At 40.8% G+C, this 23,917-nt stretch overlaps 1 protein-coding gene across 1 annotated transcript in view; it reads right to left on the reverse strand.

Annotated features, from left to right (window-relative positions):
- The window catches only part of gucy1a2 (guanylate cyclase 1, soluble, alpha 2), a 237,001-nt gene that overhangs the window by 39,204 nt on the left and 173,880 nt on the right, over positions 1-23,917 (reverse strand). The window contains exons 5-6 of the mRNA XM_043691828.2: positions 6,924-7,409; positions 2,121-2,264 (exon numbers count right to left, since the gene is read on the reverse strand). Coding sequence (XP_043547763.2) covers positions 2,121-2,264; positions 6,924-7,409 — 630 coding nt within the window. The remainder of the gene's footprint in view (positions 1-2,120; positions 2,265-6,923; positions 7,410-23,917) is intronic.

Below are 23,917 nucleotides of genomic sequence, written 5' to 3' on the forward strand. Positions count from 1 at the left end.
ACTAGGAACTCCTGCAAAAATGTCCAGGAGCTGAAATAACTGACCTGTGAAAACTATGACTATCTTCACTTATACTATGTATGACTCCAACCAGCTGAAAGCATCTTATTGATTCCCATTGATTCTAATTTTCTTACGATTTCTTGATTCCACACTCAGTCAAATTTAACCTTGATATCAAGAGTAGTCATTGTCATCTCACTTCTGATATTCAGACCTTTTGACCATTTTTGAATCAAGGAGCTGAATGGCCCTGGGAGAACCCAAACTGAGCATCAGTGAGCAGGTTTTTGGTAAGCAGGTGCTACTTGATAGCACAATTGATGACACCTTCCATCATGATTAAGAGTAGACTCATTGGCTGGTAATTGAACAGTCCTGATATTTCCGTACTGGTCATGCCTGGATAATTTTTCACATTTCCAGATAGATGCTAGTTTTTCAGCTATACTAGAACATCAAGTTCTGGAGCACAAGTCTTCAGTACTGTTGCAGAATGTTGTCAGGGCCCATTTTTTATTAAAAAAAGGGAGACAATGGCCTGGTTGTATCATTGCTAAACTACTAATCCAGAAACTCATTTAATATTCTGGGTACCAGGGTTCAAATCCCACTTTAGCAGCTTAATCCACCTTAATATCTAACATGGCTCACTGTCAAACTTGTGTTTAAAGGGCAGCATGGTGGCTCAGTGGTTAGCACTGCTGCCTCACAGCACCAGAGTCCCAGCCTCAGGTGACTGTTTGTGTGGAGTTTGCACATTCTTCCCGTATCTGCGTGGGTTTCCCCCATTGCTCCGGCTTCCTCCCATGGTCCAAAGATGTGCAGGTCAGGTGAATTGGCCATGCTAAATTACCCATAGTGTGGGTTACTCTTCGGAGGGTTGGTGTGGACTTGTTGGGCTGAAGGGCCTGTTTCCACACTGTAGGGAATCTAATCATTTAATCAAAAAATATCACAGTAGTATCCATGCCTTCAGCCTTTCCTTGATATGATGTAGAGTAAATCTATTTGGGCTGAAGATTGGTTTCTGTGATGCTGAAACATTCCAGAGGAGGCTGAGATGGAACATTAACTCGATACTTAAAGCTAAAAAGATTGTTGCAAATGTTTCAACCTTCTTTTTTGCATTAATGTGCTGAGCTCTCCTGATGTTGAGTATGTGAATATTTGTGGAGCCTTCTCCGGTGAGTTGTTGAATTGTACACTATATTCACAGCTGCATGTGGCATCACTGCAGAGCTAATATCTGGTCCATGGTTCAGACAATCACTTGGCTCAGTCTATCACTTTCTGCTGATGCTGTTCACATCTAAATAGTCCTGTGTTGTAGCTATACCAAGTTATCTCATTTTTAGGTGTGCCCCATGCAGGTCCTGGCATGCCCACCCACATTTTTCATTAAACCAGGGGTTGTCAGCTTGTTGGTAATGATACAGTGGGGGATATGCCAGGTCATGAGATTGCAGCTTGTGATTGAATATAATCCTACAGCTGCTAATGGTCCATGGTTGCCAAGTCCTGAGTTGTTCCCGTATTTTCCTACTTGATATTTTCAAACACTTTCACAACAATGGAAGTAAGATGCTGTACCTTTTAAATGATTCTGACACACTCTTGTACATTCTAGTCAGGAATACCAGAAAGATTAGAATGTCCCTGAAGACCTGGCACCCATCTGACTTATCCCTCTCTCAAAAAAACTACACCACCATTAGCTCCCAATCTATCCTACCCACATTTTGCTATTGGCCACCTATAGCATCTGTCTGGTAAATTGATTTTTTTTTCAAGTTCTTATATGACGTTTTTTTCCTAAAAGTCATTTAACTCTAATTAAAGGAATCAACACTGCTCTCAGTAATCAACTCCACTGTTACAAGTTTCTTATAACAAATAAGCCTGTTAAACTACACTTTAATCTGTTGCAGGAGAAAATTTAGCCTCAGTTTAGTGCAAATATAAATCTGCACAATCCTGCCTTGCTGAAACTAGGGAGCTAATGTTGATACAGCCCTGTTATTTATATTAATTGCAAAATAAAACCACAAGAAAATGTTTAAAAGGAAAAACAGTCTCAAAATAACTGGGAACTATTTATCTCCAATACCATTACTCACCTTAATGGGTTTTCCATTGGGTGTCAGCACCTCCTCAGATAGTTCCATCATTTTCAGTGCCATCAGGGCTATGAGTTTAGCATGATTGCTGCTTTTTCTATGTAACCCTCCAGCGACACAGTATGCATCACCTATTGTTTCCACCTGCAGCAAATCAAATAGGACAAGGTAATGATGCAGGCTATCACCAGAAAAGGTACGTTTTATAAAGAAAAATGGAGAACAATTAGATTAGATTAGATTACTTACAGTGTGGAAACAGGCCCTTCGGCCCAACAAGTCCACACCGCCCCGCCGAAGCGCAACCCACCCATACTCCTACATCTACCCCTTACCTAACACTACGGGCAATTTAGCATGGCCAATTCACCTGACCTGCACATCTTTGGACTGTGGGAGGAAACCGGGGCACCCGGAGGAAACCCACGCAGACACGGGGAGAATGTGCAAACTCCACACAGTCAGTTGCCTGAGGCGGGAATTGAACCCGGGTCTCTGGCGCTATGAAGCAGCAGTGCTAACCACTGTGCCACCGTGCCGCTCACAAGAAGCAGAGCCAGGAGATGAGGGTTGTTCCCCTCAATGCACATTGACACCCCACTCACTGCCGGCATTTCTGTTCACCACAAGCTCAAACATCCCTTTCCAGTTGGGAGGAAGAATTGAAGCAACAATCACTATGTGCCTCTCTATTTGTCATTGGTCGCCGTTCAGACCTGCCTGTCTTCTAGTCACTCTTTCCTACATGCAGTTATTCTTCTTTCTTCCACTATTTTGTCTTTTGTAAAATCTACTGGAGGACCATTGGCACAACGTAGCACCAAAATCATAATATCTTTCACCGACAAGCTCCCAGGGACACCTATTGACAATTTATCTGAAGCATTATCAGGTGAATATCAGTTATATTTTTCAGTGCAAAAACCAATGCTTTCAACAAAATTGCACCAGCAAACAAATTTTAAGCTTCAAAAGTTTCACTCCTGTTACTATTGCAAATCATTCATGGATTCCCTACAAATACATTTTTTTTTGTATAATTCTTGCTATATAATACAGGAAATATTATATAAACATAACTTGGAATCTCTACAGTGTGGAAGCAGGCTATTCAGCCCATCGAGTCCACACCGACCCTCTGAAAAGCATTCCACCTAGACCCACTCTCCTAACTCTATCCCTGTAACTCTGTATTTCCCATAATCCACCTAGCCTGCACATCCCTGGACACTATGGGCAATTTAGTTTGCCAATCCACCTAACCTGTACATCTTTGGACTGTGGAAGGAAATCATAGCACTCAGAGGAAACCCACGCAGTCACAGCAACAATGTGCAAACTCCACACAGACAGGTGCCTGAGGTTAGTCTCGAACCTGAGTCGCTGGCACTATGAGGCAACTGTGCTAACTACTGAGCCACTGCTTTTACTCCCAAGATCCTTTACTGTATTTCTTGCATACTCTGCCCAAGGTGCTACTATCAGTAAAATCTTCCTTTTCTATAGATATTTTAAAAATTATCAATCCTGCTTTTAGTTATTCTCTGTCTTTGCAGACCATTTTCAGAACAAGGAGGATTTCATTGCTTGGGTCTCTTCAGATTAAGGTCGGCATCTGTCAAAGTTACAAAATCATGGCCTTCCTTTTTTAAATATTGGATGTAGTTCTCTGACATTATTTCTAATGCCTCACATATTTGTTTACCTGCAACTATAAACTTTTTCTATATCCCTTTTCTTTTCAACTTTCCATACATTCGCTTTCTCCTGAATCTCCCTTCCATCCACACCTTTCAATAGATTAGTCCCTGTTTGAACTTATCATTTTAGATTGCAATGCCAATTCCCCTTGACTGTTCTTCCCCAAGTTCTCACACCTTTACCTGTTTTCTCTACGTTCTTAGTTTGAACCCTCCCCCACTATTCAGCTTGATCTCTCTGTGAGGACACTGGTATCAATTGGTTCAAGGCAGCAAGTAAATCAAATGCTTCTTTAAACCAATGGAAGTGACAGTTATATATGTTAAATGGGACAGCAACACCACATCAACTGAACTAAGAACCACCAGCACTGCTGTCAAAGAGTATAAACCCAAGTGCCATGACAGGCTATCATTATTGACTGTAGGTAAGCTGAATGCACAATTCATTCAATGAAGCGGTTAGGCCAGTGATTTTCCAGCCCCTGGAAAATATCTGTCCAAGAAGAAAAAATACAACTATTACAAAAAATTGCAATAATTGCAACAATAATATTGTGCCTAACAAAGACATTGTCTACTCCTTCAATGCTTCGCTCCTCAGCACCAAAAGCCCAGAGGTATTTTTCCACTACTTCTTGAAAACTTTCTTCATTAAAGAAAAACAGGGGAGGAGAAGCTTTGTCAATAATCTGCAATGTACTCTACCAAGTGTTACAAAATATGGGTGTGCTTAACACAAATCATAGATGCTAATCAACTAAATAACCTGAAATTGTAAGAAGATGATTATTACAGTCAGCCTCTGAACTACACCCGAGCAATTGTCCCATCAGTTATATTCATAGAATACCTGAAATGCAGAGTGGCCTTTTGACTCAACAAGTTTGCACTGACCCTCACCCATCCCCATATTTACCATAGCTAACCCACCTAGCCTGCACATTCATGGACACTACAGGGCAATTCAGCATGGCCAGTCCGCCCAACTTGCATATCTTTGGACTGTGGGAGGAAACTGGAGCATCCAGCAGAAACCCCATGCAGACACATGGAGAACTTGCAAACTCCACACAGAAAGTCCCCCAAGGCAAGAACTGAACCTGGGTCCCTGGTGCTGTGAGGTAACAATGCTAACCATTGTGTCACTGTGTGCCCATAACCCTTAAAATGTTACATGATAATTTTAAGGGTTTGATTGCCACATTGCTTTAAATGATATTTGGATGCCAAAAAGGTGACACTTTGAAATGAAACATAATACTATTCACGGAATGTAGCTGACAATCTGAACAGTAATATTTATTGAATTTTTGATTTTGTGATGATTTGAAGGATGTATCCTTTGCTAATATCTTCTAAGACCGGCACAAAATTTTAAGAAATGACAAATATTACGAGATTATTCTGAGTAAATCACATTAGATGGCCTCATCAAAATGTATTCTGAATATTTCGGATTAAGGGCAGGTGGTTCCCTAATTAAATTTGGATGTAAAGGATAACTTAAGCACAAAATATAGCAGAAAATCAGGTAGGAAAGTTGTGTATATATAAAACAGAGGCCAACCATTAACGCTATACCATTTCCCTGCAACTGGCCCATATCCTTATAAATCTTTCCTATCCATGTATTTGTACAAATGCCTTTTAAATGTTGTTAATGTACCTACCTCAATCACTTCCGCTGGCAGCTCATTCCATATGCATAGCACCCTCTGTAAAACGTTGCTCCTCAGATTCCCTTTTACTCTTTCCCATCTAACCTTAAACTGATGCCCTCTTGTCTTGACTCCCCAACCCCATCCCTCTCATGATCTTATACACTTCTATAAGGTCCTTCATTCAGTCTCGTAAGCTCAAAAGAAAAATGTCCTCGTTTGTTCAACCTCTCCCTACAACTCAGACCCTCAAGTCTTGGCAACATCCTTGTAAATTTCTTCTGCACTCTTTCCAGTTTAATAACATCCTTCCTACAGCAAGGTGACCAAAACTGAACACAATACTCCAAGTGCAGCCTCACCAATGTCGTGTATAACTGCAATACAACTCCCCAACTTCTATACTCAATGTCCTGACTGATGAAGGTCAATGTGCCAAAATCCTCCTACACTGCCCTGTCTACCTGTGATTCCATTTTCAGAGAACCATGCCCCTCCAAAGTCCCTCTGTTCCACTACACTCCTTAAGACCCTTCCATTCACCATGAAACTCCTACCTTGATTTGACTTTCCAAATTGCAAGACCTCACACTTATCTATATTAAACTCCATTTGTCATTTCTTGGCCCACTTCCCTAACTGATCAAGGTCCTGCTCCAATATCTGATAATCTTCCTCACTCTCCACGATACCTCTTATTTTAGTGTTAGTGTCATCTGCAAACTTACTGATCGTGCCTTGTACATTCTCATCCAAACCTTTGATATAGATAACAAACAGCAATGGGCCCAGCACCAATCCCTGAGGCACTCCACTCGTCACAGGCCTCCAGTCCGACAAGCATCCTTCCACTATTACTATCTGCATCCTACCATTATATTCATACAATTTTTATTTCATCCGTAAAAAAGTAAGTTCAAATAAACTCAAGAGAGGAGCGTTTGCAAATTTGATCACTCATTACAGAGCACATGAATATTTTGGCATGGAGGGCAAATTTTCTGTCCATTAATTAGAAGGAATTGAAAAGAAGGGGGAATCTGCTGATCATTCAAACCAGCTACCCAGTTTGTATCCACAGCATGCACTAGAGAGAAGATTTGTAAAACCTATCCTTAAAGATTAAAAGGAGAAAATCACAAATATATCTAAACTAAAACAGAAAAAAATGCATAAAAATACAGAGGGTTCAAAGGTGGAAAAGAAAAGGTCAGTTTCAGTTTTTGTTTTGAGTCTTCTGTTAATATTTCAGGTACAGATTTTGACCAATCTTTTATGTTACACCTTGCAAGGATTTTCATTTCAGATTTTTAACAGCTTGACTGCAAGGACAATCGATTAATAAGTTAATTCTTCAGCTCTGTTTTTTAAAAAAAGGGCTGTTGGGGAATCCAACTTCAGGCTGTGGCCATTATTTTCATATCAGTGCTCTAAAGATTTACCTTATATACATCCAGGATTCCGCATTGGTAGTCAAACCTGGTATACAGTTCATTCAGCATACTAATTACTTGCATTGGGGTGCATTGTGCACAAATGGCAGTAAAGCCAACAATGTCAGAGAAAAGCATGGTAACATCATCAAATTTCCTTGCCGGCACTGATTTTCTCTGCCACAGTTGTTGGGCAACATCACCTGGGAAGATTGAATAAAGTAAGTCCACTGTCTTCTTCTTTTCTTCCTCCAAGGCTTGATGTGCTTTTTCAAGTGTTGCTTTCAATTTGTCCATGCGCTTCTTCAGGCCATCCTGGGCTTTAGCCTGTTCACCCACTAAAATAACATCACGAGTAGCATCATGGATGGGTATGTCTGATAGATGTAAACCTCGTCCCATTAATTGCTCCAGCTTGTCAACACATGGTGAGCCCAGGAAAAGAACAGAGTTTGATTCAGGCACATGAATCATTTGTCCCTTAATCTCCATCACCTAAGAAGAAAGGCAAAGACTTCATTAAGAGTTTGTACAATAATCCAAATATAACCTCTAAGCACAAATCAATTATAAACAATAATAAAACAAGCAAATACTATACTATGTCATTTAATTTTGTTCAGGATAATCATCTGTGATTGGATTGCAAGACAATGCAAACATATTTGTATGATCTCTAAAGCATTGAGAAGGATTTGATGCATCCACTAAGATCAAAATTAAGTTTCTGCATTGCAACATTGTGTTTTACATCAAGTCTAATGGCTAAATCTAAACTTCAAAAGATCATTTAACATACCAAATATTAAAATACTATAAATCCTAACTTTAGTTTGATCGCTCCAAAGTTCTCTGTATTTGTTATATTTGTAAGTCAGATTTTTTTTTACAATTGCAGTACAATTACAGTTTGGATATAATAAAACCAATAGTCATCTGAGCCACTCCCACTAATCTCTAGTGCCAAAACCACCATACAGCATGGAGGAAATCAATCGGAAAGGATACTTCTGGGATTTCTTTTATACCCCACATAAAGTCTGGTGGAGAGTGAAACAGAGACTTATCAGATACTGTGAATATCATCGGATGAGTTGTTATAATTACCCAGGGTTAATTTATTAATTTCAATCCATTGATATAAGCTGAATGCAACTCCCCTGTAGGATGGAAGTATGATAAAGAAAAATTTGATATTGTCATATTACAATTTTCAGAAGTTTGTAATGTTTGAAATGATACAGCATCCATTTGAGGAATTGCACAAATGCATATAATCATATATGTTTGAAAACTCAAATAGGATTGCCAGGTAGCTGTAACAGATGATTCATGAGAGATTGTATGGAACTTTTAAAACAGTGAATCCAACAAGGAAAGTTGAGCATGAAATTTACATAAGGGCAGAACATTTTAATGAAGTCAGTCACAGACACTTCTGGAACAAAAGTGACAAACATGAGAAGTTCCTGGTGCTGATTGTAACCTCAGCTTCCTCTCTTTACAGGGTGTCAGTGGCTTTCAGTGATGACTTTTCATCCCTAGAAATACAGAAAAATGCCAAAAGACTTGATAATTTCCCTTTTAAAGTTCAGATGCCATAGACAGCAGCACATGGCTCACTGTCTAAAATGCAATGTTGTCCTTCAGGTAACATTATGGCTAAGGGCTTCACTAACCTTTTTGTCATGGAACTTTTCCATTTCTCTAACATGCAGAAACTTTAGCGTTGTGATACCAGCAACTTGTAATCTCAGCTATCTGATGTTATGTGGGAGACACTGCACAAACGTTATCTTTTACTAAAGAGCATAACCTAATCTATTTACAGCAATATGCATTTCAAATCTCCATCTCTGAACCTAACAAGAATTTCAGTCTGTTCCTATTTACACCAGCACAAGTAAATTCCAAGTTCATGTGTGTAAGTTTAAAGAAAATCCCAATAAATGTTAAAAGAAAATTGTTTCTCTCTAAATAGGAATTAGTTTCTCAGACTAAATTTTAAGGCCTCCAGCCATCCATCTGAAGTTGGGGAGATATCGCAAAATGCAGCACATGGCCAGCCCACCGACTCCTTGCCTCATCCAGACCTATCTTTCATTTTAAATAATTGGCAAGATGGGCAGCCTGACAGCTATTATTACATGAGATAGTGACAGGCAAGAGTCCTTTAAAGGTCCTCAGTGCCCATCGGAGGTAGAAGAGACTCACTCCCCCGTTACTGTTCAACCCCACACACCCTCACTCAACATACCAGTCTCTGAAATCTGGGACCCCCCACCTCTTCACTGGGACATTCCAGCCCTGCACTGCTGACACCCTGAATTCACCTGAAATTTGGCATCCATTACTACCTCTGCAGGATGACATGCAGCCCCAGCAGTGACAACACCTCAAACTGGACTGTAGCTTGGTGGAAGAACTACAGTCACACATGGGGCTGGAAGTCTCAACCTACGGCAATTCATGTTTGTAGGGGAGATGGGTGATGGTGGTTGGAGTTGGGGTCATTTCTTCAAGTGTGTGGCAGAGCACAAAACCTGAACAACTGAAAAACGTGGCCTTTATGTACAAGTAAAACTTTATGACAAGTTGATGAATCACCTCCATATTCTGAAGAAAGCATTATTACACACTCCTCCAGAGCGCTAATAATTTATTTTTACATACATTTCTTTTTATGAAACAAGCTGGCAGTTAATGTCTTATATCAATCCATTTAAATTTAGGTACTTTGGGCAAACCTTTGCTGGACTGGGTTTAGCAGGAGTGCCCAACCTTGTTGGGTGAGAGTGGAAGCCAAGAAACTAGTGGGATGTCATACTCAGCCAAGTCCCAAATCATTTCCATCACCAGGAAGCTTGCCCCTGTGCAGGCAGGAATGTAGTAAACTGTCTGCTGCAAAAGTGGCAGACAGCCAAGCACATTTAGATTAGATTAGATTCCCTACAGTGTGGAAACAGGCCCTTCGGCCCAACAAGTCCATACCGACCCTCCAAAGAGTAACCCACCCAGACCCATTTCCCTCTAACTAATGCACCACATTTAAAACCACATTGGTGCCATTTGGAACATCATTGCCAAAAGTGGCCCTCCTACACATGGGGAGGCTGTCACTTCAATGGAGGCTACTTCCCAGAGACAGTGAGACATCATCCTCAACGAGGAGGCACCAGTATCAAAGGCTGTTCTGTGATTTAAATATTGTTGCCAATGTTTTCTTTGCAACCTCGATTTATTCGAAGGACACGGGCGGGGAGTATTTTGTTTGATTCTTCGAATTCCGGATAATATAGTTTAGCCAAGTATCGGGACTTTGTGATCTTGCTGGATAATCATATACTCGGATAATCGAATGCCAGATAATCAAGGTCCCTCTGTAATTACTTTTGATCTCTACATTAGGCTGGAGGAAGCATGGGTAGGCATCTTCAGAGCTGTCTTGAGCTGCTCCTTGGCAGCATTAATCACAAAACCTTCCACAGCTGTGAGAGTGAGCTGGAGGAGGTCTGTTTGAGGGGTGTCCAAATGACTGAGAGGGTGTATTGGCTGGTTCTGTGTGAGACACTGGGGTTTTGAGTGGGCACTGTTGTGACTGGGGGCTTAGTTGGGTAAATGCCAGTGACAAGAGGTCTGTTGCTGTTTGGATGAGGGAGTATGTAAATGAATGAACAAATAAGTGAGGGAAGGTCTGATTAAGTGAATTACTGACTGAGATGGTTGGGTGAGTGACTGTTTGGTGGCTGTGGGGCAAATAATTGAGTGAGCATCTCACCGGCAGTGAAATGGGTGAATGAGTGTCCAACTGGTGGTCTGGGTAGGTGTATAAGTGAATGACTGGGGCACTAACAAGTGCGTAAGTAAGCAACTGGAGTTCTGGGTGGATGAATGAGTGGACATCTGTCTGGAGATCAGAATGAGTCAATGAGTAAGTGAATGTCTAACAAGGACCTGGATGAGTGAGAGGGAGAATAACTGAGCATCTGGGTGACTGAGTGATTGAGTAACTGACTGGGGGATCTGAATGGATGAGTGAGTGAATGATTGGTGATCTGGATGGCTGAATGAGTCGGTGAGCAGATAGATAAGTGACTGACTGGGTTCTAGGTGGGCTAGTAAGTGACTGAGGGTCTGAGTAATTGAGCAGGTGAGTGAGTGACTGACTAACTGACTGACTAACTGGAGTACTGCATGAATGACCATAGAGTTGCAGCATAGGCATTTAAGAAGGTATTTCAGAATACACAGAACTGATACATTCCAAAAAAAAGAAAGATTCCAAGGAGTGGGCTGACCAGCTGTGACTAACTAAAAATGTTAAAGCTAGTTAAAGATGGGAGGAGAAAGTTTGGAAAAATTAAAGAATAAGCAATAGATTAATAAAGAAGGAAACATTTATGAATGAGAGAAAGCTAGCTTGAAACAAAATAACAGATCGTAAGAGTTTTTATAGATATAAAAAGGAAAAAAGGAAACAAAGTAAATGAATACTGGTCATATTGAAACTGGAACTTGGAAATTCATAATGGAAAACAAGGAGATGTGGACTAATTGAACAGGTCTGTTAAATAATAAGAAAATGCTGGTGAAACTCATCAGGCCTGGCAGTATCTGCGGTCAGATGTGAAACAGTGACAAGGTTTTGAGTCTAACATGATTATTCTTCAGAACTGAAAGAAGCAGGAAAATAGTGCTTCAGGACTCCTGGACCATCAGGAGTCTGTCCTGCACAATCCGTCCTGTCTGTTCCTGGTAGGATTTAAGGTCTCTATGAGATATCTCCTCATTCTTCTAAACCTTTTTTTGGATTCTGGGTAATCCAAGATGGAGGACGGGAAAAGTTTCTGGCTGTAAGAGCTGCTCATTTTTTTGAGGTATTTTAGGTGTTGGAGGTGATTTCCTCAAATTCCAGGAGCAGCAATTACTGTTTTATATGCTGTTGCTTTGCTTTGGAACTTTGGGAAAAAAAAGTCAAAACAACAGCAGTTTGAAAGGGAGAAGAGCAGACAAAGGAAGCACATGGTGAGGATAGTGCAGGAGAGAGAGAGAGAGATAGATAGAGAGAGAGAGAACCTTCACAGTTACTGCCTTTGCTATTTAAATTTGTGTATCGCTGGACATCGGAGTGCATCTGGGAAAATTAACAAACAGTGAAATCACAACTAATCTTGGAGGAACTGGTTTGGGTGAAGTTCACAACACGGAATCAGATAAGTTCATTGTTGTTTTAAGTCGGTCCAAGAGAAAGGGCTGCAGCAGTGAGTACAGTGGATTCTTTTTTGATTATATGTTTTTGGAGATAAGTCTTTTGATTAAACTTAAAATATAAGCCATAGCTATTAATTTAACCTGGGGCAGTGTTTGTAGAGGAATAAGACGGTGTTATTTTCTGGGTCTGTAGATTGTGAAGGAGCAAAAATGGCCTTTGCAGTGATATGTACTTCTTGTCAGATGTGGGAGCTTAAAGAGAGTTTAAGGGTTACTACGGATTATATTTGCCATAAATGCTATTGGATGTGAATCTTATCAGATCGAGTGGATTGGTTGGAGAGACAGATAGAAGCGATGAGGAATTTGCAACAGCAACAGTATGTGATGGATGGCAGTTATAGGAAGGGGGGAAAGTCTCAGATATAGTCACATAGATGGGTTAACTCCAGTAAGGGTGAGAGAGGTCAGCACCTCGGGCAGGAGTGTTTTGTGGATATATCCATTTCAAACAGGTATGCTGTTTTGGAAAATGTAGGGGTTGCTGGATTCTGAGGGGAACGTAGCATGACAGCCAGGTTTTTGGTATTGAGACTGGCTCTAATGCAATGAGGGGTACATCGGCTTCCAAGAGCTCAATTGTGTTAGGGGATTCTGTAGTCAGAGGTACAGACAGACATTTCTGTGGTCAGCAGAGAAAAAGCAGAATGGTGTGTTGTTTCCCTGGTGCCAGGATCAAGGATGTCTCAGAGAGGGTGCAGAATGTTCTCATGGGGGAGAGGGGCCAGCAGGAGATCATTGTCCACATTGGAACCAACGATATAGGAAGGGAAAAGGTTGAGACACTGAAGGGAGATTACAGAGAGTTAGGCAGAAATTTAAAAAGGTCCTCGAGGGTAGTAATATCTGGATTACTCCCAGTGCCCGAGCTAGTGAGGGCAGGAATAGGAGGATAGAGCAGATGAATGCATGGCTGAGGAGCTGGTTTATGGGAGAAGGATTCACATTTTTGGATCGTTGGAATCTCTTTTGGTGTAGAAGTGAGCTGTACAAGAAGGACAGATTGCACCTGAATTGGTAGGGGCCTAATATACTGGCAGGGAAATTTGCTCGAACTGCTTGGGAGGATTTAAACTAGTAAGGTGTTGGGGGAGGGGGTGCGCGGGTGGGACCCAGGGAGAGAGTGAGGAATGAGATCGATCTGAGACGCGTACAGCTGAGAATTGAACTGAGTCAAACAGTAAGGGCAGGCAGGGACAAGGTAGGACTAATAAATTAAACTGCATTTATTTCAATGCAAGGGGCCTAAAAGGGAAGGCAGATGAACTCAAGGCATGGTTAGGAACATGGGACTGGGATATCATAGCAATTACAGAAACATGGCTCAGGGATGGGCAGGACTGGCAGCTTAATGTTCCAGGATACAAATACTACAGGAAGGATAGAAAGGGAGGCAAGAGAGGAGGGGGAGTGGCATTTTTGATATGGGATAGTATTACAGCTGTGCTGAGGGAGGATATTCCCGAAAATACATCCAGGGAAGTTATTTGGGTGGAAATGAGGAATAAGAAAGGGATGATCACCTTATTAGGATTGTATTATAGACCCCCCAATAGTCAGAGGGAAATTGAGAAATAAACTTGTAAGGAGATCTCAGTTATGGGCGGCACAGTGGCACAGCAGTTAGCACTGCTGCCTCACAGCGCCAGAGACCCGGGTTCAATTCCCGCCTCAGGCGACTGACTGTGTGGAGTTTGCACGTTCTCCCCGTGTCTGCGTGGGTTTCCTCCGGGTGCTCCGGTTTCCTCCCACAGTCCAAAGATGTGCAGGTCAGGTGAATTGGCCATGCTAAATTGCCCGTAGTGTTAGGTAAGGGGTAAATGTAGGGTATGGGTGGGTTGCGCTTCGGCGGGGCGGTGTGGACTTGTTGGGCCGAAGGGCCTGTCTCCACACTGTAAATAATCTAATCTAATCTAACCTGTAAGAATAATAGGGCAGTTATGGTAAGGGATTTTAACTTTCCAAACATCGAATGGGACTGCCATACTGTTAAAGGTTTAGATGGAGAGGAATTTCTTAAGTGTGTACAAGACAATTTTCTGATTCAGTATGTGGATGTACCTACTAGAGAAGGTGCAAAACCTGAACTACTCTTGGGAAATAAGGCAGGGCAGGTGACTGAGGTGTCAGTAGGGGAGTACTTTGGGGCCAGCGACCATAATTCTATTCATTTCAAAATAGTGATGGAAAAGGATAGACCAGATCTAAGAGTTGAAGTTCTAAATTGGAGAAAGGCCAAGTTTGACGGTATTAGGCAAGAACTTTCAAAAGCTGATTGGAGACTGATGTTCGCAGGTAATGGGAGGGCTGGAAAATGGGAAGCCTTCAGAAATGAGATAACAAGAATCCAGAGAAAGTATATTCCTGTCAGGGTGAAAGGGAAGGCTGGTAGGTATAGGGAATGCTGGATGACTAAAGAAATTGAGAGTTTGGTTAAGAAAAAGAAGGAAGCATATGTCAGGTATAGACAGGATAGATCGAGTGAATCCTTAGAAGAGTATAAAGAAAGTAGGAGTATACTTAAGAGGGAAATCAGGAGGGAAAAAAGGGGACATGACATAGCTTTGGCAAATAGAATTAAGGAGAATCCAAAGGGTTTTTACAAATACATTAAGGACAAGAGGGTAACTAGGGAGAGAATAGGGCCCCTCAAAGATCAGCAAGGTAGCCTTTGTGTGGAGCCACAGAAAATGAGGGAGATACTAAATGAATATTTTGCATCAGTATTTACTGTGGAAAAGGATATGGAAGATATAGACTGTCGTGAAATAGGTGGTGACATCTTGCAAAATGTCCAGATTACAGAGGAGGAAGTGCTGGATGTCTTGAAACGGTTAAAAGTGGATTAATCCCCAGGACCTGATCAGGTGTACCCGAGAACTCTGTGGGAAGCTAGAGAAGTGATTGCTGTGCCTCTTGCTGAGATATTTGTATCATCGATAGTCACAGGTGAGATGCCGGAAGACTGGAGGTTGGCAAACGTGGTGCCACTGTTTAAGAAGGGCAGTAAAGACAAGCCAGGGAACTATAGACTGGTGAGTCTGACCTCGGTGGTGGGCAAGGTGTTGGAGGGAATCCTGAGGGACACGATGTACATGTATTTGGAAAGGCAAGGGCTGATTCGGGATAGTCAACATGGCTTTGTGCGTGGGAAATCATGTCTCACAAACTTGATTGATTTTTTTGAAGAAGTAACAAAGAAGATTGATGAGGGCAGAGCAGTAGATATGATCAATATGGACTTCAGTAAAGCATTCGACAAGGTTCTCCATGGGAGACTGATTAGCAAGGTTAGATCTCATGGAATACAGGGAGAACTAGCCATTTGGATACAGAACTGGCTCAAAGGTAGAAGACAGAGGGTGGTGGTGGAGGGTTGTTTTTCAGACTGGAGGCCTGTGGAGTGCCACAAGGATCGGTGCTGGGCCCTCTACTTTTTGTCATTTACATAAATGATTTGGATGCGAGCATAAGAGGTACAGTTAGTAAGTTTGCAGATGACACCAAAATTGGAGGTGTAGTGGACAGCGAAGAGGATTACCTCAGATTACAACAGGATCTGAACCAGATAGGCGAATGGGCTGAGAAGCGGCAGATGGAGTTTAATTCAGATAAATGTGCGGTGCTGCATTTTGGGAAAGGAAATCTTAGCAGGACTTATACACTTAATGGTAAGTTCTAGGGAGTGTTGCTGAACAAAGAGACCTTGGAGTGCAGGTTCATAGCTCCTGGAAAGTGGAATCACAGGTAGATAGGATAGTGAAGAAGGCATTTGGTATGCTTTCCTTTATTGGTCAGAGTATTGAGTACAGGAGTTGGGAGGTCATGTTGCGGCTGTACAGGACATTGATTAGGCCACTGTTGGAAAATTGCGTGCAATTCTGGTCTCCTTCCTATCGGAAAGATGTTGTGAAACTTGAAAGGGTTCAGAAAAGACTTACCAGGATGTTGCCAGTGTTGGAGGATCTGAGCTACAGAGAGAGGCTGAACAGGCTGGGGCTGTTTTCCCTGGAGCGTCGGAGGCTGAGGGGTGACCTTATAGAGGTTTACAAAATTATGGGGGGTATGGATAGGATAAATAGGCAAAGTCTTTCTCCTGGGGTCGGGGAGTCCAGAACTAGAGGGCATAGGTTTAGGGTGAGAGGGGAAAGATATAAAAGAGACCTAAGGGGCAACTTTTTCACGCAGAGGGTGGTATGTGTATGGAATGAGCTGCCAGAGGATGTGGTGGAGGCTGGTACAATTGTAACATTTAAGAGGCATTTAGATGGGTATATGAATAGGAAGGGTTTGGAGGGATATGGGCCGGGTGCTGGCAGGTGGCACTAGATTGGGTTGGAATATCTGGTCGGCATGGACGGGTTGGACCGAAGGGTCTGTTTCCATGCTGTATCTCTCTGTGACTCTATGACTCCAGTGAAATAGTCCTAACTGATCCAATCTCTCTGCATACATGAGTTCTGCTATCGCCGGTATCAATCTGGTAAATCTTTGTTGCATTATTGCAAAGCCAGAACATCCTTCCTCAGATAAGGAGACCAAAACTGCACACAATATTCCAGATGTGGTCCCACCAAGGCCCTGTACTACTGCAGCAAGATTCCCTTATTGCTGTACTCATTTGTCTCACGATGAAGGCCAATATGTCATTTGCCTTCTTCACCTACAGCTGTGCCTGCATGTTTACTTTCAGCAACTAGTGCACAAGGACAGCCAGGTCTCATTACATCTCCTCCTTTCCCAAATGATGGCTATTCAGATAATAATTTGCCTTCATGTTTTTGCTACCAAAGTGGATAACCTTCATTTATCCACTTTATACTTTATCTGCAATGCATTTGCGCACTCAATTGTCCATATTACACTGAAGCATACCTGTATCTTCTTCACAGTTCAGCCTCCTACCCAGCTTTGTATCACCTGCAAATTTGGAGCAATTCCATTTAGGTCCCTTAACTAAAGCATTAAAATATATTGTACATAGCTGGGGTCCAAGCATTAACCCTGTGGTATCACACTAGACCCTGGCTGCCACTGGAATTTCCATTAATTTCCAGTTTGTTCCTTTCTGCCTGCCTGCTATCCATGTCGAAGAGTGTGGTGCTGGAAAAGCACAGCCGATCAGGCAGCATCCGAAGCAGGAGAGTTGACATTTTGTGCATAAGCTCTTCATCAGGAAGTCGACGTTTCAAGCATAAGGTCTTCATCGGGAATTGTCTCTCTCAATCCATGTAGGTTCTCTATCCATATCAATACGCGACCCACCATTTCATGTGTTTTAATTTAAATGTGTCAGATCTCTTGTATAGGATCTGATTAAAAGCCTTGTCAAAGGAAGACCCAATATGGTATTTAGCAGGATCTTTTTATGTTTCTTCTTTCTGGGTTTCACACTTCTCACTAATCCCTTCTATTAATCTTGTATACTCTTCATCCACTACACCTGCCTGCTTTAGCAGAATTTTTAACCTTCGAGAAACAAGATGGGCAAATCATTCCTGTAACAATAAAGTTTCAAGATTCTTTTCACCTGATAACATCAATACCTGTGAACTTCAGAAACATTAAATTTCGCTAAAGAAATACAATTAGATCCTGATTGGATACATGAAGATAACCCTTTTCACCTAAAGGGTAGTGAGTGTCTGGAAGTCATTGCCCAATCCAGTGGTTGAGGCAAAAGCTCTCAATAAATTAAAAGGGGATCAGGATCTGTAACTGAATTGCTGTAACCTTAACTAACTTTCCAAAATAGTTGCTTTATTACTATTTACTCAATGCTTTATTACTCAATGATAACTTGCATTTGAGCTTTTTTATTGAACAGCACAGGTATCTCACTAGAGAATGAATCAATACTTAAAATGTTTTGTATAAAATGATAACTATATTTTTTGGCCTCAATGTGTCACCATCACCAAACCTAAAGCAAGTAGTACCCTTAAATTTCTTAAACTCACACCAATTAACTACTTTGTGAATCAAGCTAACATTTTAACCAATCAATTCCCTGTATTGTTTATAGCTAGGTGTTATCATCCCTTTTTGCCAATTTTTGATCCTTCCAGTTATTATGAAATCTGACACCACTGTGTGTTATTTATTCTTTGCAACTACAGAATACTTCATTTATTCCATGAGCCCTGGGTGTTTTTTTTTAAGGCAGCAGATATTTGCAGAACCATAGAAAAGTTACAGCACAAAAAGAGGGCATTCAACCCTAGCTAAATAAACTCGTCACTCATTCTGGTTTGCAGCCTTGCAGGGTTACAACAATTTAGTTACAGATCCAGATTCCCTTTGAATTTATTGAAGACTTTTGCCACAACCACTAAACTGGGCAATGAATTCCAGACACTCATTATCTTCTGGGTGAAAAGGTTTTTCTTCATGTTCTCTCTCAGCCTTCTGCCAAACATCTTAAATCTGTGTCCCCTGGTAATTGACCTATCTAGGGAAACAGATGTTCTCTGTGTACTCATTACAAACACTTTTTTATTTTATGCACCTAAAGTATGTCACCCATCAGTCTCCTCTGTTCTAAAGAAAACAACCAGAGTTTGACCGATCTTTCCTCACATCTACAGTTTCAGAACCCGGCAACATTCTCTTCTCTACCCTATTCAAAGGAATTATGAACTTCTTGTAATTTGGTAACCAGACTGTGCATGAAACTGATTTTTCTGCTCCTCGGATGCTGCCTGACCTGCTGTGCTTTTCTAGCACCACTCTAATCTAAACTCTGGTTTCCAGCATCTGCAGTCCTCACTTTTGCCCTGTACATAAAACTGGTCCTCTTTGACTTTCTGTCTGCTCACTCTTAAGTTATGACACCACTCTGAAACATTTAGCTCTTACACATGCAGATGTATCACAGTGATGTCAATTGCTACTTAAAATCTGAAATCATAGGGTGAGTCAAATAGGCTGGAACTGGCATATGTGAAGCTGAATATGATTGTAAATACTTCAGCCTGCTCTTTTGCACTTATATGCTGGACTCCTGAATCACTGATGAAGTCTCCTCCTCCAGTTAAACTGTCCACCACCATTCATGACTTGATGTGGCAGTACTGCAGAGTTTTGATCTGATTCCTTGTGTTGGGAATTATTTTACTCTCTTTACTGCATGCTGTGTTGCTATTAGCAAATATGTGGTAATGCTTTATAACTTCACTAAAATCGGCATCTCATTTTTAGGTACGTTTGGTGCTGTTCCTGCCTTTTCTCTTAAACTGCTCACTGAACCAAGATTGAGCCTCTCAATTGATGGTAATAGTAGAGCTTAGGGATGCAAAGAGCAATGAGGTTACAGAGTGTGATTGAACACAGTTCTGTCGCTGTTGACAGCCTACAGAGCCTCCTGGATACCTCCAATGTCGTCTGTTCTGCAGCTCTCTTCCTCCATTAAAATTGCATGGACTTCTCCTCCATTAAAACTGCATACCAGGGAATGCCCACTGGGAGTCCCTAACCTAGTAGTCAGAACATATTAGCATTAATGTGGTCTCACAGGCCTCTAGGCAGCCAACTGCAAGTCCAGCTCCATCCAGGGCAACAGAGAAAAAAAAAACACAAACATTAAAGCCTTTTCAGAAAAGGCTGCAAACATGTCAGAGTTCACAGATTCTTCTGGCACCAAGCTCTAAAGTAAATCAATCCTTTGATTTTCACTAATCTCAACATATAGAGGTATTAAGTCCTTTTTTAAAATTCAGTCATGGGTTGTGAGCATAACTGGTTGAGTCAGCATCGAGGATACTTAAATTGTCCTGTAGAAGTTTGATATAAGATGTGTAATTTCTGTGTATTTTACAAAGTCATGGAGTCATACAGCACAGAAACAGACCCTTCAGTCTAATGTATCCATGCCAAATAAGTTTCCCAAACTAAAACTAGTCCCATTTAGTTTTAGTTTCAGTTATTCTGGATATTTGGATATTGGACAAGTAGTGTGTGTGTTTGTGTGAAAGAAGAGATTTAATGATTAACTTCTAAGTATCTCTTTCATCATAGTGATTGGTTTTTGAAAAAAATAATATTAGCAAGTCGGTTCTTGGAGACTAAAGGAAATTTATTTATGCTGGGAACATTTCACAAGTTCAGTGTAGTGAATTAGACCTCAGTTAAAAGATTCTGGTAAATTGTATTATTTTTAGCTTATGGAAAACAGCCGGAGCTCGGAAAAGATTTTTTAATTTCAGTTGGTAAGTTTTGCAGAATCTTAACTGAAGATAGATATGTAAGACAGTTGCTTCTGAAGAAGGCAGATAGTTTAGAACTATAAACAAATATACTGTCTCAGTGCAAAGAGTTTGGTTATAAGGTTCTAAACTAGAAGTGTTAATGCCCTGAAGAGATTAATTGAAGCTGAGAAAATCTAACCTCAACTATATAAAGAAACAAAGTTGCAATCAAATTTTCAAAACTGTGAAATTGAAGCCATAGCTTGGATTAAAGTAGAGAATTCTCTCTCTCTCTCTCTCTCTCTGGTATTTGAGTGCTGTTATAAGATGTTGTTGAGATTAATTGAATTGCCATTTATAATGTGTTTCAAAATCTTTAAACACATAAAAATAGTTTAATTCTAGTTTATTTTATATTCTTTTGCTTAATATATTTATGCTTTATTATTAAAAGTAAATAAGCAGCATTCAATGCTTGCGTTTCAATGAAAGAGCACCTCTCCAAAACAAAAAAAAATCTATCAAGCCAAATTTCTGTCTGGGATCTGACCTTTCTAGTCTGAACATAAGCTGGAATCAGACTATTTCTGTTCTCAGGGACAGCAACAAGGCTGTCAGGAAGGGATTTTCAGGATTTTGACTCAATAACTGTAAAGGAACTTTGATATAGTTTCAAGTCAAGATGGTACATTGTTTTGTGTGAACTTTCAGACAGCAGCATTCCAATGCATCCAGATTTTTCCAAATGGTAGAAGTGGCAGACTTCAAAGTTTCTATCTGAAGAGCCTTGATAAGTTACAAGAGTGCATCTTATAGATGATACACACTGCTGCCACTGTGCATCAGTAATGAAGATGATGAATGTTTAAGGTGATGGAGTGCCAATAAACCAAGTTACCTTGTCCTTGATAGTGTTGAGCTCCAGGCAAGAGATTTTTCCATCATACTCCTGATTTGTGCCTTATAAATGGTGGACAAGCAATAGGAGTGAAGGACAACTGCCTGTGCCACAGAATTCCTAGTGTCTGACCTGTTTGTGTAGATATAACTGCTTAGTATGTATGGCATGAATGTTACTTGCCACTTATCATCCTAGATGCTGTCCAGGTCATGTTACGCACAGATATAGATACAGTATTTGGGAAGACATCAATAGAGCAGAAAATTGATGATTGTACAATGAACATTCAAATCTCTGACTTTATGATGGAGATAAGTCAAGTAAAGTCAAGACTTTCAAGTAAATGAAAGTGATTGGGGCCTAGGACACCACCATGAGGAACCCCTGCAATGATATTCTTGGACTGAGATGATTGACCTCTAACAAACACAATCATCTTCCTTGTGCTATGTACTCCATCTAGCAGAGAGCTTTCCATTGATCCTCATTTACTCCAGTTTTAGTTGGGTTCATTGGTACCATACTTGGTCAAATGCTGCTGTGATGTGAAGAACAGTCACAGTCACCTCACTTTGAGGTTCAGCTCTTTTGTCCATATTTGAACTAAGGATGCAATAAAGTCAGGAACCAAGTGGCCTTGCAGAATCCTAACTGAATGTCAGTAAGCTTGTTGTGCCTTTGTAAGTGTTATTTGATAGCACCGTCATCATCCACTTCCATTAAGTTGCTGATGACTGAAAGTAGATTGATAAAGCAGTAATTGACCAGATTGGATTTGTCCTGTTTTTATTGACAGGAAAACCTGGGCAGATTTCCATATTGTTAGGTAAATGCTAGTGTCATAAATGCACTGGTCCAGCTTAGCTCGGGGCATGGCAAGTTCCAGAGCACAAATCAGAAGTACTATTGCCAGAATGTTGTCAGACCTATACCCTTGCTGAGCCTTGTGAATTCCTCCATTTCTTGACATCATGTACAGTGAATCTAATTGACTGAAAACTGGCATCTGTGATGCTGGTGACCTCAAAGTATTACCCAGATGGACACTTCTGGTTGAAGATGGATGCAAGTATTTCAGATTCTCTTTGTATTGATGTTCTCAACTCTTCCATCTTTCAAGGTAGGGATTTATGTGCAGACTTCACCTCCTGGTAATTGCTTAAATTGTCTACCACCATCCATGATTGAATATGACAAGACTGCAGAGCTTGGACCTGATCAATTGATTGCTTAGTAGAAACATCTTTTCCCTAGCTACTCTGTCCAGCCCACTCATGATTTTGAAAACCTGTATCAAATCTCATCTCAGCCTTATAGTCACACAAGATGGAAACTGACCCATTGGTCCAACCAATCCACGCAGAACATTATCACAAACTAAACTAGTCTCATCTGCCTGCTCCTAGTCCATACCCTTCCAAACCTTTCCCATTCATGTATTTAGGTATCTTTTAAACATTGTAACTGTGCCCACATCCATCACTCTTCTTTCCAATGCGAAAAGTCCCAACTTCTTCAATCTATCCTAATAAATGAAGTTTCTCATTCTTGGAACTATTATTGCAAATCACTTCTGCACTCTCTCCAATGCAATCACATCTTTCTTGTAATGTGGTACCCACGCTGCATACAGTGCTCCAGCTAATAAAAGTCTTGTATAATATAAACTTCCTTGCTCTTCTACTCTATACCCCATTACTAAAACAACAAACATTATATGTTTTACAAATTGTTCTATCTACTGTCTTGCCACCTACAATGAGCTATGTACATAAACAATCAGGTTCCTCTGCTCTTCAATCCCTGTAGAATTGTAATCCCTATTTTATGTTGTCTTCCAATATTCTTCCAACCACCTCACACTTCTCTGCATTGAACCTTATTTATCCACTCCCCCAACTTGTCTATGTACATTAAGAATCCACGTTGTCATCCTCACAGTCTTCTGATTTAGTGCTTTATTGTCTGCCTTAGATGCTGAAGGCAGATGAGGACTGTATTTGGGATGAGTTGTGGAGGCCAAGTATTTTAAAAAGGTAAAATAAAACAAAGAATTGTGGCTGTTGGACATCTGAAACAAAAATAGAAATTTCTGATGAAACTCAGCAGATCTAGTAGCATCTGTGGGGAGAAAACAAAGTTGAGTCATGTGACTCTTCATCAGAACTATTTCACCAATAATTTCTGTTTTAGTTTAAAAAGCTGTGTTCATAGTCTTCATAAGTTACAGAATTTACCCCTTAAACATTGAAATGACAGCATTGTATCTCATGTCAGAGGAAAATGTAGCGTTAAGACCTCTACCAGTCATTACCCTCCTCGTAATTCTTGAGCATCAGAGTAGCGAGCAAGGCTGAATGGACTGCACTTTAGCATCAGGAAGGGTAACGCTGGAACAAACACGGAGACATTGGAGAACCTTGGCAGGTCTGGCAGCATTTGTGGAGAAAGAAACAGAGTTAACGTTTTATCCAGTTATGACTCTTCAGTTCTGAATTTCTTTCATTGGTTTCTTCAGCATTCTCTACATTCATTTCAGATTTTTCCAGCATCCACAGTCTTTTGCTTTTATTAGGGGGTATAGCTGAAAATGGGTGATATACTCCTAGAAATTAAGGTTGTTGGAGATGAGAAGCAGCAAGATG

The sequence above is a fragment of the Chiloscyllium plagiosum genome, unplaced genomic scaffold (assembly GCF_037043375.1).
Source record: "Chiloscyllium plagiosum isolate Xiang-an unplaced genomic scaffold, Cpla_swu_hap1 HiC_scaffold_6, whole genome shotgun sequence".
NCBI lineage: Eukaryota > Metazoa > Chordata > Chondrichthyes > Orectolobiformes > Hemiscylliidae > Chiloscyllium > Chiloscyllium plagiosum.